The sequence below is a fragment of the Perca fluviatilis genome, chromosome 8 (assembly GCF_010015445.1).
Source record: "Perca fluviatilis chromosome 8, GENO_Pfluv_1.0, whole genome shotgun sequence".
In the NCBI taxonomy this organism is placed as follows: Eukaryota; Metazoa; Chordata; class Actinopteri; order Perciformes; family Percidae; genus Perca; species Perca fluviatilis.
The window spans coordinates 4,000,788-4,013,626 of NC_053119.1; the positions used below are offsets into that span (position 1 = coordinate 4,000,788).

At 43.8% G+C, this 12,839-nt stretch overlaps 1 protein-coding gene across 1 annotated transcript in view; it reads right to left on the reverse strand.

Moving 5' to 3' along the window:
• dus2 (dihydrouridine synthase 2) overlaps positions 1-9,495 on the reverse strand; it is a 28,573-nt gene extending 19,078 nt beyond the window's left edge. The window contains exons 1-8 of the mRNA XM_039808859.1: positions 9,410-9,495; positions 8,578-8,715; positions 6,584-6,629; positions 5,321-5,412; positions 4,591-4,634; positions 2,738-2,798; positions 2,606-2,653; positions 1,029-1,094 (exon numbers count right to left, since the gene is read on the reverse strand). Of these exons, the coding sequence (XP_039664793.1) occupies positions 1,029-1,094; positions 2,606-2,653; positions 2,738-2,798; positions 4,591-4,634; positions 5,321-5,412; positions 6,584-6,629; positions 8,578-8,697 (477 nt within the window). The 5' untranslated portion in view covers positions 8,698-8,715; positions 9,410-9,495. The remainder of the gene's footprint in view (positions 1-1,028; positions 1,095-2,605; positions 2,654-2,737; positions 2,799-4,590; positions 4,635-5,320; positions 5,413-6,583; positions 6,630-8,577; positions 8,716-9,409) is intronic.
• Positions 9,496-12,839: the final 3,344 nt, after the last annotated feature.

Consider the following 12,839-nt stretch of genomic DNA (forward strand, 5'->3'; position numbering starts at 1 on the left):
TCAAGAACACGCCAGACCTGTAGGTGGCGGTGTAACGAGAAGCTCAAGCCCACGTTAGCCAATCAGAATCCCGGAAATAGCAACAACAGCAACGAATCACTTCCTCTCTCGCTCTCGGCTGCCTGAACCTCCGTTTGTCTCAGTTTACGTGCAAACGAAGATTTCAAAAATCTCCACTCTGGCCGCAGGTTTTAGAAAGTCTCGGTTTCAGAGGAGAATTCTCCGTTTGCGTGTAAACGAAGGGAAATGTCTCAGTGTGTACGCCTCTTAGACCCTGTTTGTACGTGTAAATAGGGTCTAAGAGGCTTCACCAGTTTCTAGAAGAGGAGGCAAGGACGGATGCACTGAGGGAGGAAGAGGAGCAGAAGAGTCAAGAGGATGAAGGAGAAGAACAGAGAGACAGCAGCTCTTTCAGACACAGTCAGAGCCACAGAGGAGAAGCTCAGAGCTGAAGATGTCTCATTCCTGATCAACTACAAGGCTGCAGTGGAAAGAGTCCACCAGCTGATCCTTCTCTATTGGCTGTTGAATCAGGAGACGTCTCTTACGTTCTAAAACCAGCCTCTGGAGACTAGACCAGCTGACTTCTCTATTGGCTGTTGAATCAGGAGACGTCTCTTACGTTCTAAAACCAGCCTCTGGAGACTAGACCAGCAGGTTTGAGTCCAGCTGAGACGGGCCGGTTCAGACCGCTGAAACTTTGCCTGCAAAGTTCTAAAACGGTTTCGTCTTGTCGCGAAACTTCGGTCTGAACTGGGCTTTTTGGACATTTGTGTGACATTTGCGTATGAATTCTGGAGTTACGGCCAAACAAGCATTTTGTGAGGTGACAGTGGCACCTTAACCTTTAACCTCCAAAATCCAACAAGTTCATCCTTGAGTCCAAGAGGACATTTGGGCCAAATTTTAAGAAATTGCCACCAGGGGTTTCTGAGATGTTCCACCACAGCTGTCTAAGGCGGGGAGGCATAAAAAAATGGAAACAGAAAACAATCACAAACGTATATTATAAGTTCTTCACATCTTACCGAAGGCAGGATTCGGATTTTACACGTGACCGGTATGGAAACTCCTGTGACGAGCTTCTTGAGGATCTACGGAGAAAAAAAGAAGTTACCCTGCTGTCTTTTTGTCTGCATATAACCAACGGTATTTAAAGGAACACACCGACTTGTTGGGACTTCAGCTTATTCAGCGTGTCCCCCAGAGTTACATAAGTCCATACATACCCTTCTCATCTCCGTGCGTGTCCTAACTCTGTCTGATGCACCCACCACTAGCCTAGCTTAGCACAGATCCTGGAGGTAACCAGCTCCATCTAGCCTAGCTTAGCACAGATCATGGAGGTAACTGGCTCCATCTAGCCTAGCTTAGCACAGATCCTGGAGGTAACCGGCTCCATCTAGCCTAGCTTAGCACAGATCCTGGAGGTATCCAGCTCCATCTAGCCTAGCTTAGCACAGATCATGGAGGTAACTGGCTCCATCTAGCCTAGCTTAGCACAGATCCTGGAGGTATCCAGCTCCATCTAGCCTGGAGGTAACTGGCTCCATCTAGCCTAGCTTAGCACAGATCCTGGAGATAACTGGCTCCATCTAGCCTAGCTTAGCACAGATCCTGGAGGTAACTGGCTCCATCTAGCCTAGCTTAGCACAGATCCTGGAGGTAACTGGCTCCATCTAGCCTAGCTTAGCACAGATCCTGGAGGTAACCGGCTCCATCTAGCCTAGCTTAGCACAGATCCTGGAGGTAACCGGCTCCAGCTAGCCTAGCTTAGCACAGATCCTGGAGGTAACCGGCTCCATCTAGCCTAGCTTAGCACAGATCCTGGAGGTAACCGGCTCCATCTAGCCTAGCTTAGCACAGACCCTGGAGGTAACCGGCTCCATCTAGCCTAGCACAGATCCTGGAGGTAACCGGCTCCATCTAGCCTAGCTTAGCACAGACCCTGGAGGTAACCGGCTCCATCTAGCCTAGCTTAGCACAGATCCTGGAGGTAACCAGCTCCATCTAGCCTAGCTTAGCACAGACCCTGGAGGTAACCAGCTCCATCTAGCCTAGCTTAGCACAGATCCTGGAGGTAACCGTCTCCATCTAGCCTAGCTTAGCACAGATCCTGGAGGTAACTGACTCCATCTAGCCTACTGCTCCCAATAAGTGACAAAATAACTCCAACATGTTCCTATTTCCATGTTGTGATTTGTAGAGTCACAGCGTGTACAGATAACAAGGTCACATGACACACAGCCATCTTCTAACCGTATACATAGTGGGAACTATATTCTCAGAAGGCGAAGCACTGCTACTTCTGCTTGGGCGGAGGGATATATTTTTTAAAATCAGACGTTACCCCGGGTGAACGCGCCCCATGAATCACAGATGTGGGGGATAATTTCAGTACAGTAATACCAGTCCCGTGCGATTAGAGCTTTATTTATACTTCTGTGTAAAATCTACGTCGTGGCTACGTACGTAAGGCAAGGCAAATTTATTTGTATCGTGCATCTCATACACGGCAGCAATGCAAATGCGCTTCACACAAAAACAATGATAAAAATGAAAAATATACGTTAAAACATACAGTTCGTCAGACACACGTACTCACCGCCTCAATCTTGTCGGGATCTGACAGAAGAGCAGCTCCCATCCCGCCCTGCAAGAGGTCAGATGTCAGCAAGGGGGCGGAGGTCAAAGGTCAGAGCAGCAGCAGTTTGGTTTTTCTTAACAGGAAACTCACCTTGGTGGAGTATTCCTTTGGACAGCCCATATTCACATCGACAGCAGCCACATCCTTCTCCCTAAAAAAAGGCCAAGCAGATTAACTCGTCTTTCATGTAGCGACAGACAAAACGGTTCATTCACTTCTTCTGGTTATTCAATGTTTTTTTATTATAAAGCAGGTTGAGGTGCTGTATAAATACGGTTAACGTATCAAAACACTCAATCCACAGAGACATGCACACAGCCCGTATTCAGAAACTGTTCCTTTAAACGAGCAGTCAGGACTTCTGTACGGTTGTGATGTCTAAACTAGGGCGGTGCCATTAATCACATTTTAATCCTGATTTCGGCTCTGATAAAATTGAGAAAAACAATAATTTTGCACAACGTTTTGCAAGTAAACTCTTTACTACACACAGGCACACAGACAGACACACACATGCGTGCACACAGACACGCACGCACAAACACTCAGGCACACACAGACACAGACGCGCGCGCGCGCGCGCACACACACACACACACACACACACACACACACACACACACACACACACACACACACACACACACACACACAGGCAGACAGACACACACATGCGTGCACACAGACACGCACGCACAAACACTCGCGCACTTACAGACACACAGGCACACACAGACACACACGCGCACACACACACACACACAGGCACACACGTAAAAAGCTAGAAGCTGTTCAGTTTCAGCCCTGGGAATATCAGCTGTTAAAAGGCTTACATTTCTTACATCTTTGACATTTTCTGGGGGCCATTAAGACAGAGACAGAGCACCAGTATTCTAGATACAGTAGTGAGGTTTAATTCCCATTTCCTAAACACCACTGTTGGCAAACACCTCCCTCTAGTGGAGGAAAGCTAACATAAATTGCCAGGGTTGAATAGCACTGCAACTCTCCCAATTTGACTCTAAATCGCCCTTTCAATCAACTGAAAAGGCCTGTCTCTATATTCAGAACATATAGCAGAAAACAAGTTATTTGCTACGTAAAGTTACAGTGGAGTCGGTTTTAAAACTGCACGGAGATGGAGCAACAGCTGCTACTATGTTGTGTTTTAAGATCTAACTGAATTAACCCACCTGTTGTCTTTGGGTCAAATCTGACCCGTTTATGAAAAAGTTTCTACATCAGAAATTTGGGTTTCTTTCAACCGAACTGTCAAAAAATAAATAAAAAATAACGTGGATGGCTCCCTACAACGGTCTTCACAAGTAAAATAAATGATCAGTTCACTACTTTCATTGAATTTGGGTGTTTTATTAAACTTATAGCATTAAAAAAAAAAAAGAAGAAAATTGATAAAAGAACGTTGAAAAAAGTGAAAAAAATGGCAGAAAAAGCTTCAAAAACGTGGGCGAAAAAACACCAAATACATTGGAAAAAGTGACAAAATAACTTGGGAGAAATGTGACAAAAGTAAAAAAAAAGATTTTTTAAAAAAGTGACAAAAATGTCAGTTTAAAAAACATTAAAAAAACGCAGAAAAGTACAGACAAAAACATCAGAAAAAGTGACAAAAAATTGGGGAAAAAAGCTTCAAAAACGTCAGGAAAATGTAACTAAATAATGTCGAAAAAAGTGACAAAACCATCATTAAACATTAAATTTTAAAGATTATTTTGGGGGCTTTTTTCCCCTTTATTTAGACAGTGGATAGACATGAAAGGGGGAGAGAGATGGGGGGGGGGAAGACACGCAGCATAGGGCAGCAGGTCGGACTCTAACCCTGCCGCTGCAGGACTCGGCCTACATGGCACTGGGTGAGCTAGAGGCCGCCCCCTAAACGTTAAAATTTTGACCCAGAAAAAGAGGTGGAGCCCAGAACTCACACAAGCCGGGCCACGGTCAGCGCTCGGTCCGGGTCCGCAGTTCCCTGAGGAGAAGAAGAAGAAGAAGAAGAAGAAGAAGAAGAAGAAGAAGAAGAAGAAGAAGAGTCAATGGCCCAATCCCAAACAGTGAGCCCTGAGGACTAAAGACTCCCAGACTGAACTGATCTCAGGTACTAAGGGAGTGAGTGTGTGTGAGGCCACATGGGCTCAGATAGGTAGAAATGGGATCGGGACAGCAGACAGCACTTCACCAGATCACACGTTACCATGGCGACCTTTAATAACAAAGATGCTGCTGACATGTTGCCGGTTTGGGAATTTTCCTTTTTAAGTTTGTTGCTTTCCACGCGGCCGAGGCCCAGGAGACGGCTGACCGACTCCACGTTATTTCAAGCTCTGGTTCCACCAGCTGGACGCCAGGAGGGTCCGTTCCGTTGGCCGTGTGGCGTGCTACGGTCTCCGCGGTAAACGTCACAACGCTTTGAACTGTGGGTAATTCCCTTTTTGGTGAAGTCTGCACCGATGCAGACTCACGGAGAGGGCTCGGTAAGTGTGTACTCGAACCCTCACGCCCCTTTGATGTTCCACATCGGGACGACCCTAAAGCCCTTACGAATTTCGCGAGAAGGCGCGCCAAAGTCCGTGAGTCTGTGAGTCCGGACTTTGGGGACTGGGCCAGTGACTCTGACCGAGACTTTACTGCTGTAAATAGTTCGGTTTTCCGTCTCACCATCTGGAAGATGACTCGGTCCTTCTCCCTCTCGCAGGTCCTGAACATCACGCGCTCATCCGGAGCGACAAAATCCACCGTCTCCAGCACCTCTGACACACACACACACACACACACACACACACACACACACACACACACACACACACACACACACACACACACACACACACACACACACACACACACACACACACACACACACACACACACACACACAATATCTTTCAAGGTTTCAAGTCTCTATTTCACCATAATATGCTCAACTACAGAGCAGCAGTCGTTGTTCTCAGGCTCCCTCCAACAACGCTGCTAGAATATGTAAGAAAACCACCAAAACAGGTAAAAAATAAGGCATAAGACATTATTTCATACTGTCCAACCAGTAGATCATGTCCTGTTCTGTAGACATGGTCCTTATTTATATATTTTATACTGTCCAACCAGTAGAACATGTCCTGTTCTGTAGACATGGTCCTTATTTATATATTTTATACTGTCCAACCAGTAGAACATGTCCTGTTCTGTAGACATGGTCCTTATTTATATATTTTATACTGTCCAACCAGTAGAACATGTCCTGTTCTGTAGACATGGTCCTTATTTATATATTTTATACTGTCCAACCAGTAGAACATGTCCTGTTCTGTAGACATGGTCCTTATTTATATATTTTATACTGTCCAACCAGTAGAACATGTCCTGTTCTGTAGACATGGTCCTTATTTATATATTTTATACTGTCCAACCAGTAGAACATGTCCTGTTCTGTAGACATGGACCTTATTTATTTATATATTCATGTTGGACCAGTCCAATATGACCATCAGTTGAAATAAACCTTGTGTTGTAAGAAAAACTTGTCTATTTTGATGCGTTTTCCTATAACTTTTGTAATTTTACATACATTTAAAAATATCAAAATTAAATTCAATATTGCAATATCAATCAATACTAGTGAAACAGTTTTTCAATTTATTCCCAACTTGTACATATTTTAAATATTGGTCTTGTATTCTATCCTATTATTATTTCATGTATATTCTGTATGTGTGCTGTGTGTCTGATATTTTGCTGCTGCATTTTTTTGGGATCTATCTATCTATCTATCTATCTATCTATCTATCTATCTATCTATCTATCACATGTTGTCAATATCGTGCAACCTTACCCGGAACCTCCCTAGATTATTGGAGATCTCACCCCCCCAAATGTTTAACCCAAAGTTAGGCCCCTTGGTGTTTTAAACTAAAAGGCTCTCACCGTTCACCACTCTGTGACACTGGGCCATCTTGATGTCAATCAGCTCCTGAAAGAGACAGCACACAGTTAACACACTTTAACACCGATATCAGAAGCATTTCCCTTTGAGAAGCCTCCATCTAGGCCTCTAACAATTACAACAACATCGTCCAATTGGCAGTTCTTTTTGTAACCACGATAAAACGTTAGCATTAGCTAACCCTTGTGTTGTCTTCCCGTCTAAATGGACCCGGTCTGGTAAAGTTTAAATGATCACCCAATTCTTCTGTGTTCCATCTTTTTAGCCAACTTCATTTCAATCTTATTTCCAATCAGTTTTACACTTATATCTTTGGAATTCACGGTCAAGCTCCCAACTCCAGCAGGGTCTGTGAGAGAGTGTGTGTGTGTGTGTGTGTGTGTGTGTGTGTGTGTGTGTGTGATTGAGTGTGTGAGTGTGTGAGAGAGAGAGAGAGAGAGAGAGAGAGAGAGAGAGAGAGAGAGAGAGAGAGAGAGTGTGAGTGAGTGAGTGTGAGTGAGTGTGTGTGCGAGTCTGTGTGCGTGAGTGTGTGCATGAGTGAGTGTCTGCGTGTGTGTGTGTGTGTGTGTGTGCGTGAGTCTGCATGTGTGTGTGAGTGTGTCTGCGTGAGCGTGTGTGTGTCTCTGTGTGAGTGTGAGTGAGTGAGTATGTGTGTCTGCGTGTGCGAGTGTGTGTGTGTGTGTGTGAGTGATTGTGTTCATGTGCGTGCGTGAGAGAGAGAGAGAGCAAGTATGTGTGTCTGCGTGTGCGAGTGTGTGTAAGTGAGAGAGAGAGTGTGAGTGCGAGTCTGTGTGCGTGAGTCTGTGTGCGTGAGTGTGTGTGTGTGTGTGTGTGTGTGTGTGTGTGAGTGTGTGTGTGTGTGTGTGTGAGTGTGTGTGTCTCTGTGTGAGTGTGTGAGTGAGTGTGTGTGTGCGTGTGCGAGTGTGTGTGCGTGAGTCTGTGTGCGTGAGTGTGTGTGTGTGTGTGTGTGAGTGCGAGTGTGTGCGAGTCTGTGTGCGTGAGTCTGTGTGTGTGTGTGTGAGTGTGTGTGTGTGTGAGTGAGTGAGTATGTGTGTCTGCGTGTGCGAGTGTGTGTGTGAGAGAGAGAGAGAGAGAGAGAGAGAGAGAGAGAGAGAGCGAGTGTGAGTGCGAGTGTGTGTGCGTGAGTGTGCGTGAGTGTGTGTGTGTGTGTGTGTGTGTGATTGTGTTCATGTGCGTGCGTGAGAGAGAGAGAGCAAGTGTGTGTGTCTGCGTGTGCGAGTGTGTGTGTGAGAGAGAGAGAGAGAGAGAGAGAGAGAGAGAGAGAGAGAGAGAGAGAGAGTGTGCGTGAGTGTGAGTCTGCGTGTGTGTGTGTGTGTGTCTCTGCGTGTGTGTGTATGTGTGTCTGCGTGTCTGCGTGTGAGTGAGTCTGCGTGAGTGTGAGTGTGTGTGTTTGTGTGTGTGACTTAACCCTTGTGTTGTCTTCCCGTAGACCGTGAACTTGTTGTCCTTCTGGGTCAAAATTGGCAAATCAACTTTTTTTCCAACGTTTAGGTCACTTTTTTCCAAAGCTTTTTTAAAATACATGGTCAATAAACATAATTTAAATGACAGAATACCTATTTTTTTTGTTTAAAAAAACAAATTGTGGATTATTTTGACTGATATTTAAGATCAGAGGATGTTGAGTGGATCACAGTTTATTTCAAATGCTATAAAATAAAAATAATAATAATATTAATAATTAAAATAAACACCCACAATTCAATAAAAGTAATCATTAATTTTACTTGCCTGGCTTCCATACAACCTACATCCACACATTCATGTTATTTTGGGGCAATTTTGGTTCAAAGAAACCCATAATTCTGATATAAAAATGGGTCAAATTTGACTTGTTGAAAGAGACATTAATTTTTGAGACAATTAATTTGTACAGCAACATTTGGAATTGTTACAGCTCTTATTTAAACACTGACATTAGATGCGTTTGCCTTTGAAAAGCCTCCACCCTTACCTCACAGTAAACCACATCAGCTCCGTAGTCCAGAGCCAGCAGCCTCATGGGCAGAGTCCCGACCCGGACCATCGGAGCCAGGGCGGTGATGTTACTGAAGCTCAGCCTGCCTGCTGCCATAATGACGGCTCAGTCGTCCTGTTAACAACACCGAGGAGACAGCAGTCACTCCGACACGTACCTGGACACAACTGGGTCTGGGTTGTAAGTTATCCACTGTTGTTGGTCCGCTTAGCCGCGATAAACTCAAGTTTTCTCGCAGCGGACACCACGCAAAACTCCGGTCAAAAATCTGTTGATTTGAAGCGGTTTTCGGTTCTCGCAAAAGTACATTTAACAAACGACCATAAAAGACCTTAAAGTTAGAACATGAATTTGTGTAGTTTAATCTTTTATCCGGCAAACAATTAACACATAATGTCACACACGTAACACATTACATATTACTCTACGTTAACGTTAATCACACGGGTCGGCGAATTAATCCAGCTTTCTCCAGCGGTAAGAGCAACACAAATAAACTAAGATTTTATTGGAATTTTATTGCAATTGCTGAATCAAAAGTATGCCGAAATAACAACAGAGCCATAACGACTTGTAAAAAGATTACACTTGTGCTCTGTCACGTCTGTCCGCTAACCGACAAGCAAGCAAACTTTAAAGTGCTCCTTTTTTGAATGAAGCGTGGTGTATCGGGGCTATGCTATTGCTAACATTCTGGCTGCTCCATCAACTCAAAGTTAGCTAAAATAGACATTAATATAGTAGCGACGCTTATGTCTTTATAAATGGTTATCTGTATTCTGTATAACTTCGCGTTAAATGAACTCACCGGCATTTATGTTGTCAAATACTGACGACAGCAGCTGTAACGTGGGGGAGAAAATGAAGCGTGCTGTTCCAACTTCCTGTTCGGACCTCCACGTCATCGTGACGTAATAGATCCCTAAAATGTAGCTGGGGCACACACACTAACATTACTTACATTATTAAAATACATTTAAAAAATATAAGAAATCGAAGTAATTGAAAAATAAATTTAAAAAATATTTAGAAAAAATATATATAAACCAATTTCAATTATTAAAACGTAAATAGAAATATATAAAAAAAAAAAATTATTGAAAAAAATAATAATCGCAATCAGAGTTTATTAAAATGAAATTGTGATTTCAAAATAAATGTAAATTATAAACATAATTAAAAGGAAAAACCACAAATGTTTTTACATGAGAAATAACTTTAACTCTCCTGATGTTCTTGGGTCAAATTTGAGCCATTTTCAAAAAGTTTAAAGTAAGTAAATGTATTTTCTAGTAGTCTATATCCACGACATTCCACTTCCGGGATTATTCGCTGGAAATGACGCCAGATGTCCTTCTTTACGGCGAGATGTGCGTCTCCTTCCTCTGTCTCTGTGTTGGCGTTCTAACCTCCGGCTGATTTGTGAGGACTATGGTTACCTGCTCCTCAGATCTCTGCAGGGTAAATCCAGACAGCTAGCTAGACTACCTGTCCAATCGGAGTTTTCTGTTGCACGACTAAAACTACTTTTGAACGTTACACACGTTCCACCAAAACAAGTTCTTCCAGAGGCTATTTAGCAGAGGCACCGTGGCTCCGTCCGGCGCTAATGCTGCGTTCCAGACGCAATTTTTAGCTCGCAATTTACGACTTCAAGTCACGACTCACGACTTGGTAGCGCTCCAGGCAAAGTCCCGACAAACCCTTCTAGCTAGCGTTAGCTAGCGTTAGCGTTAGCGTTAGCGTTAGCTAGCGTTAGCATTAGCGTTAGCTAGCGTTAGCATTAGCTAGCGGCTACCTACCGTTGACGTTAGCTCGCGCTAGCTGATACTAGCGATTTCTAGTCTGCGATATATTTTGGGCTTCATTTAATTTAACATAACCTGTAGTAGTACACACTCGTATGTGTATTGCTTTGATTACAATGTGCGGAATTACTTTACGTTGCCTATTTATGTCTATTTATTTCTATTTCTCACCGCTAATCACCGGAGTCTGTACAGCATCAACAGGGGGCGCCATTGTTGTTTATGTGTGTGTGACGTCAAAAACTGTAACTGGGGAGTTACAACCATCTGGTACCAGTTCACGGGGAGTAAGTTAGGGGTTTGAATGCCGTTCCACGGCGCTTTCACGGGCAGAAGGTTGTGAAAACACGAGTTACGGGTTACCTGGAACGCACCATTAGCACCGCCCATGACGATTGTGATTGGTTTAAAGCAGGGGTCACCAACCTTTTTGAAACTGAGAGCTACTTCCTGGGTATTGAGTCATACGAAGGGCTACCAGTTTGATACACTCTTCTGAAATAACAAATGTGCTCAGTTTGCCTTTAGTTATATATGATTATTAATGATTAATATCTATGTGAAGACACTGATCATGTTAATGATTTCTCACAATAATTATCAACAGTAAGGAAACAGATAATAATACATTTTCATTTTTAGAACAGGCCTGTGGGCTACTCATATGGTCCTTGGGGGCTACCTGGTGCCCACAGGCACCGTTTTGGTGACCCCTGATTTAAAGAAATGTGAATAAACCAGAGCACGTTTTTCTCTCATCCCAGAATTCTACGTGGACTCACGAGACCTTCCTCCACAGCGCTGTGGAGGAAGGCGCGTTCAGAGCAACAAAAAGCGATCCAGCGATTCCCCGCGGGCAGGGGAAGATCTAGAAAAATACTTATTGGGTGGCGAGAGGGGGGGCAGGAATTTTTGAGGGGTGGCAACATATGGCACACGTATATTTACTGAATTTAATCACAGTTATCACAGTTTGATGTTAAATAGTATGTAGACACTACAAAAGGGAACAGGCTGCCATTTACAAACTCATACAGACAAACTTAATCTCACGTAATCAATGTCCTGCATTTAAGATTTCATGTGAAACAGTTCATATTAGGAATAAGTGACCATACGATGTGATCTCACTTAATAGGAGATAGACGTATGATAGAAGTAAGGGGCTTTATCACAGGACAGGCATTAAGGTAGGACACAGGTGATGAGTGGCAGATGTCTGAGAGGAGAAGCAAACTGTTTTTGACTGACTGCAGTCAGACATTGGAGATTCGCGCTCGTAAATTGTCAAATTGGCCGTAACTTTTAATTCGTTGCTGCCAACTGGGCTTTCTTTTAGGGTGGCATCTGCCACCCTATGCCACCCCGGTAGATCCGCCCCTGCCCGCGGGGTTGTGCGTCTTGTGGGAGCGTCACTGAAACGGACCAATTGTGTGACGTCCTGTTGGGTTCTTTAACCCCCTAATGTAGCACACCTAGACTTTATATTCTACATTTACCGTTTTTCGTCAGATCGTTTTTAGATTGCGTATCTCACAAAAGTGAGTACACCCCTCACATTTTAGTAAATATTTCATTATATCTTTCAATGGGACAACACTGAAGAAATGACACTTTGCTACAATGTAAAGTATTGAGTGTACAGCTTGTATAACAGTGTAAATGTGCTGTCCCCTCAAAATAACTCAACACACAGCCATTAATGTCTAAACTGCTGGCAACAAAAGTGAGTCCACCCCTATGTTAAATTCCCATAGAGGCAGGCAGATGTTTATTTTGAAAGGCCAGTTATTTCATGGATCCAGGATACTATGCATCCTGATAAAGTTCCCTTGGCCTTTGGAATTAAAATAGCCCCCCCCCCCACATCATCACATACCCTTCACCATACCCCCATCATCACATACCCTTCACCATACCCCCCATCATCACATACCCTTCACCATATCCCCACATCATCACATACCCTTCACCATACCCCCACATCATCACATACCCTTCACCATACCCCCACATCATCACATACCCTTCACCATACCCCCACATCATCACATACCCTTCACCATACCCCCACATCATCACATCATCACATACCCTTCACCATACCCCCACATCATCACATACCCTTCACCATACCCCCACATCATCACATACCCTTCACCATACCCCCACATCATACCCCCCCATCATCACATACCCTTCACCATACCCCCACATCATCACATACCCTTCACCATACCTAGAGATTGGATTGGTTTTGTGTCAGTTAGCCTAATAGCTGGTTGGATTTGCATTGAGAGATGATTTTATGAAAAGTACCGCATGCCAATTTTGCCACAATTCTTTTGAGGATATGAACTTAAAAGTCTGAGGTTGTTAGAGCTTAAATATGTGGAGTAACGTGAACTTGCATTTTTGGATTACCGTTAA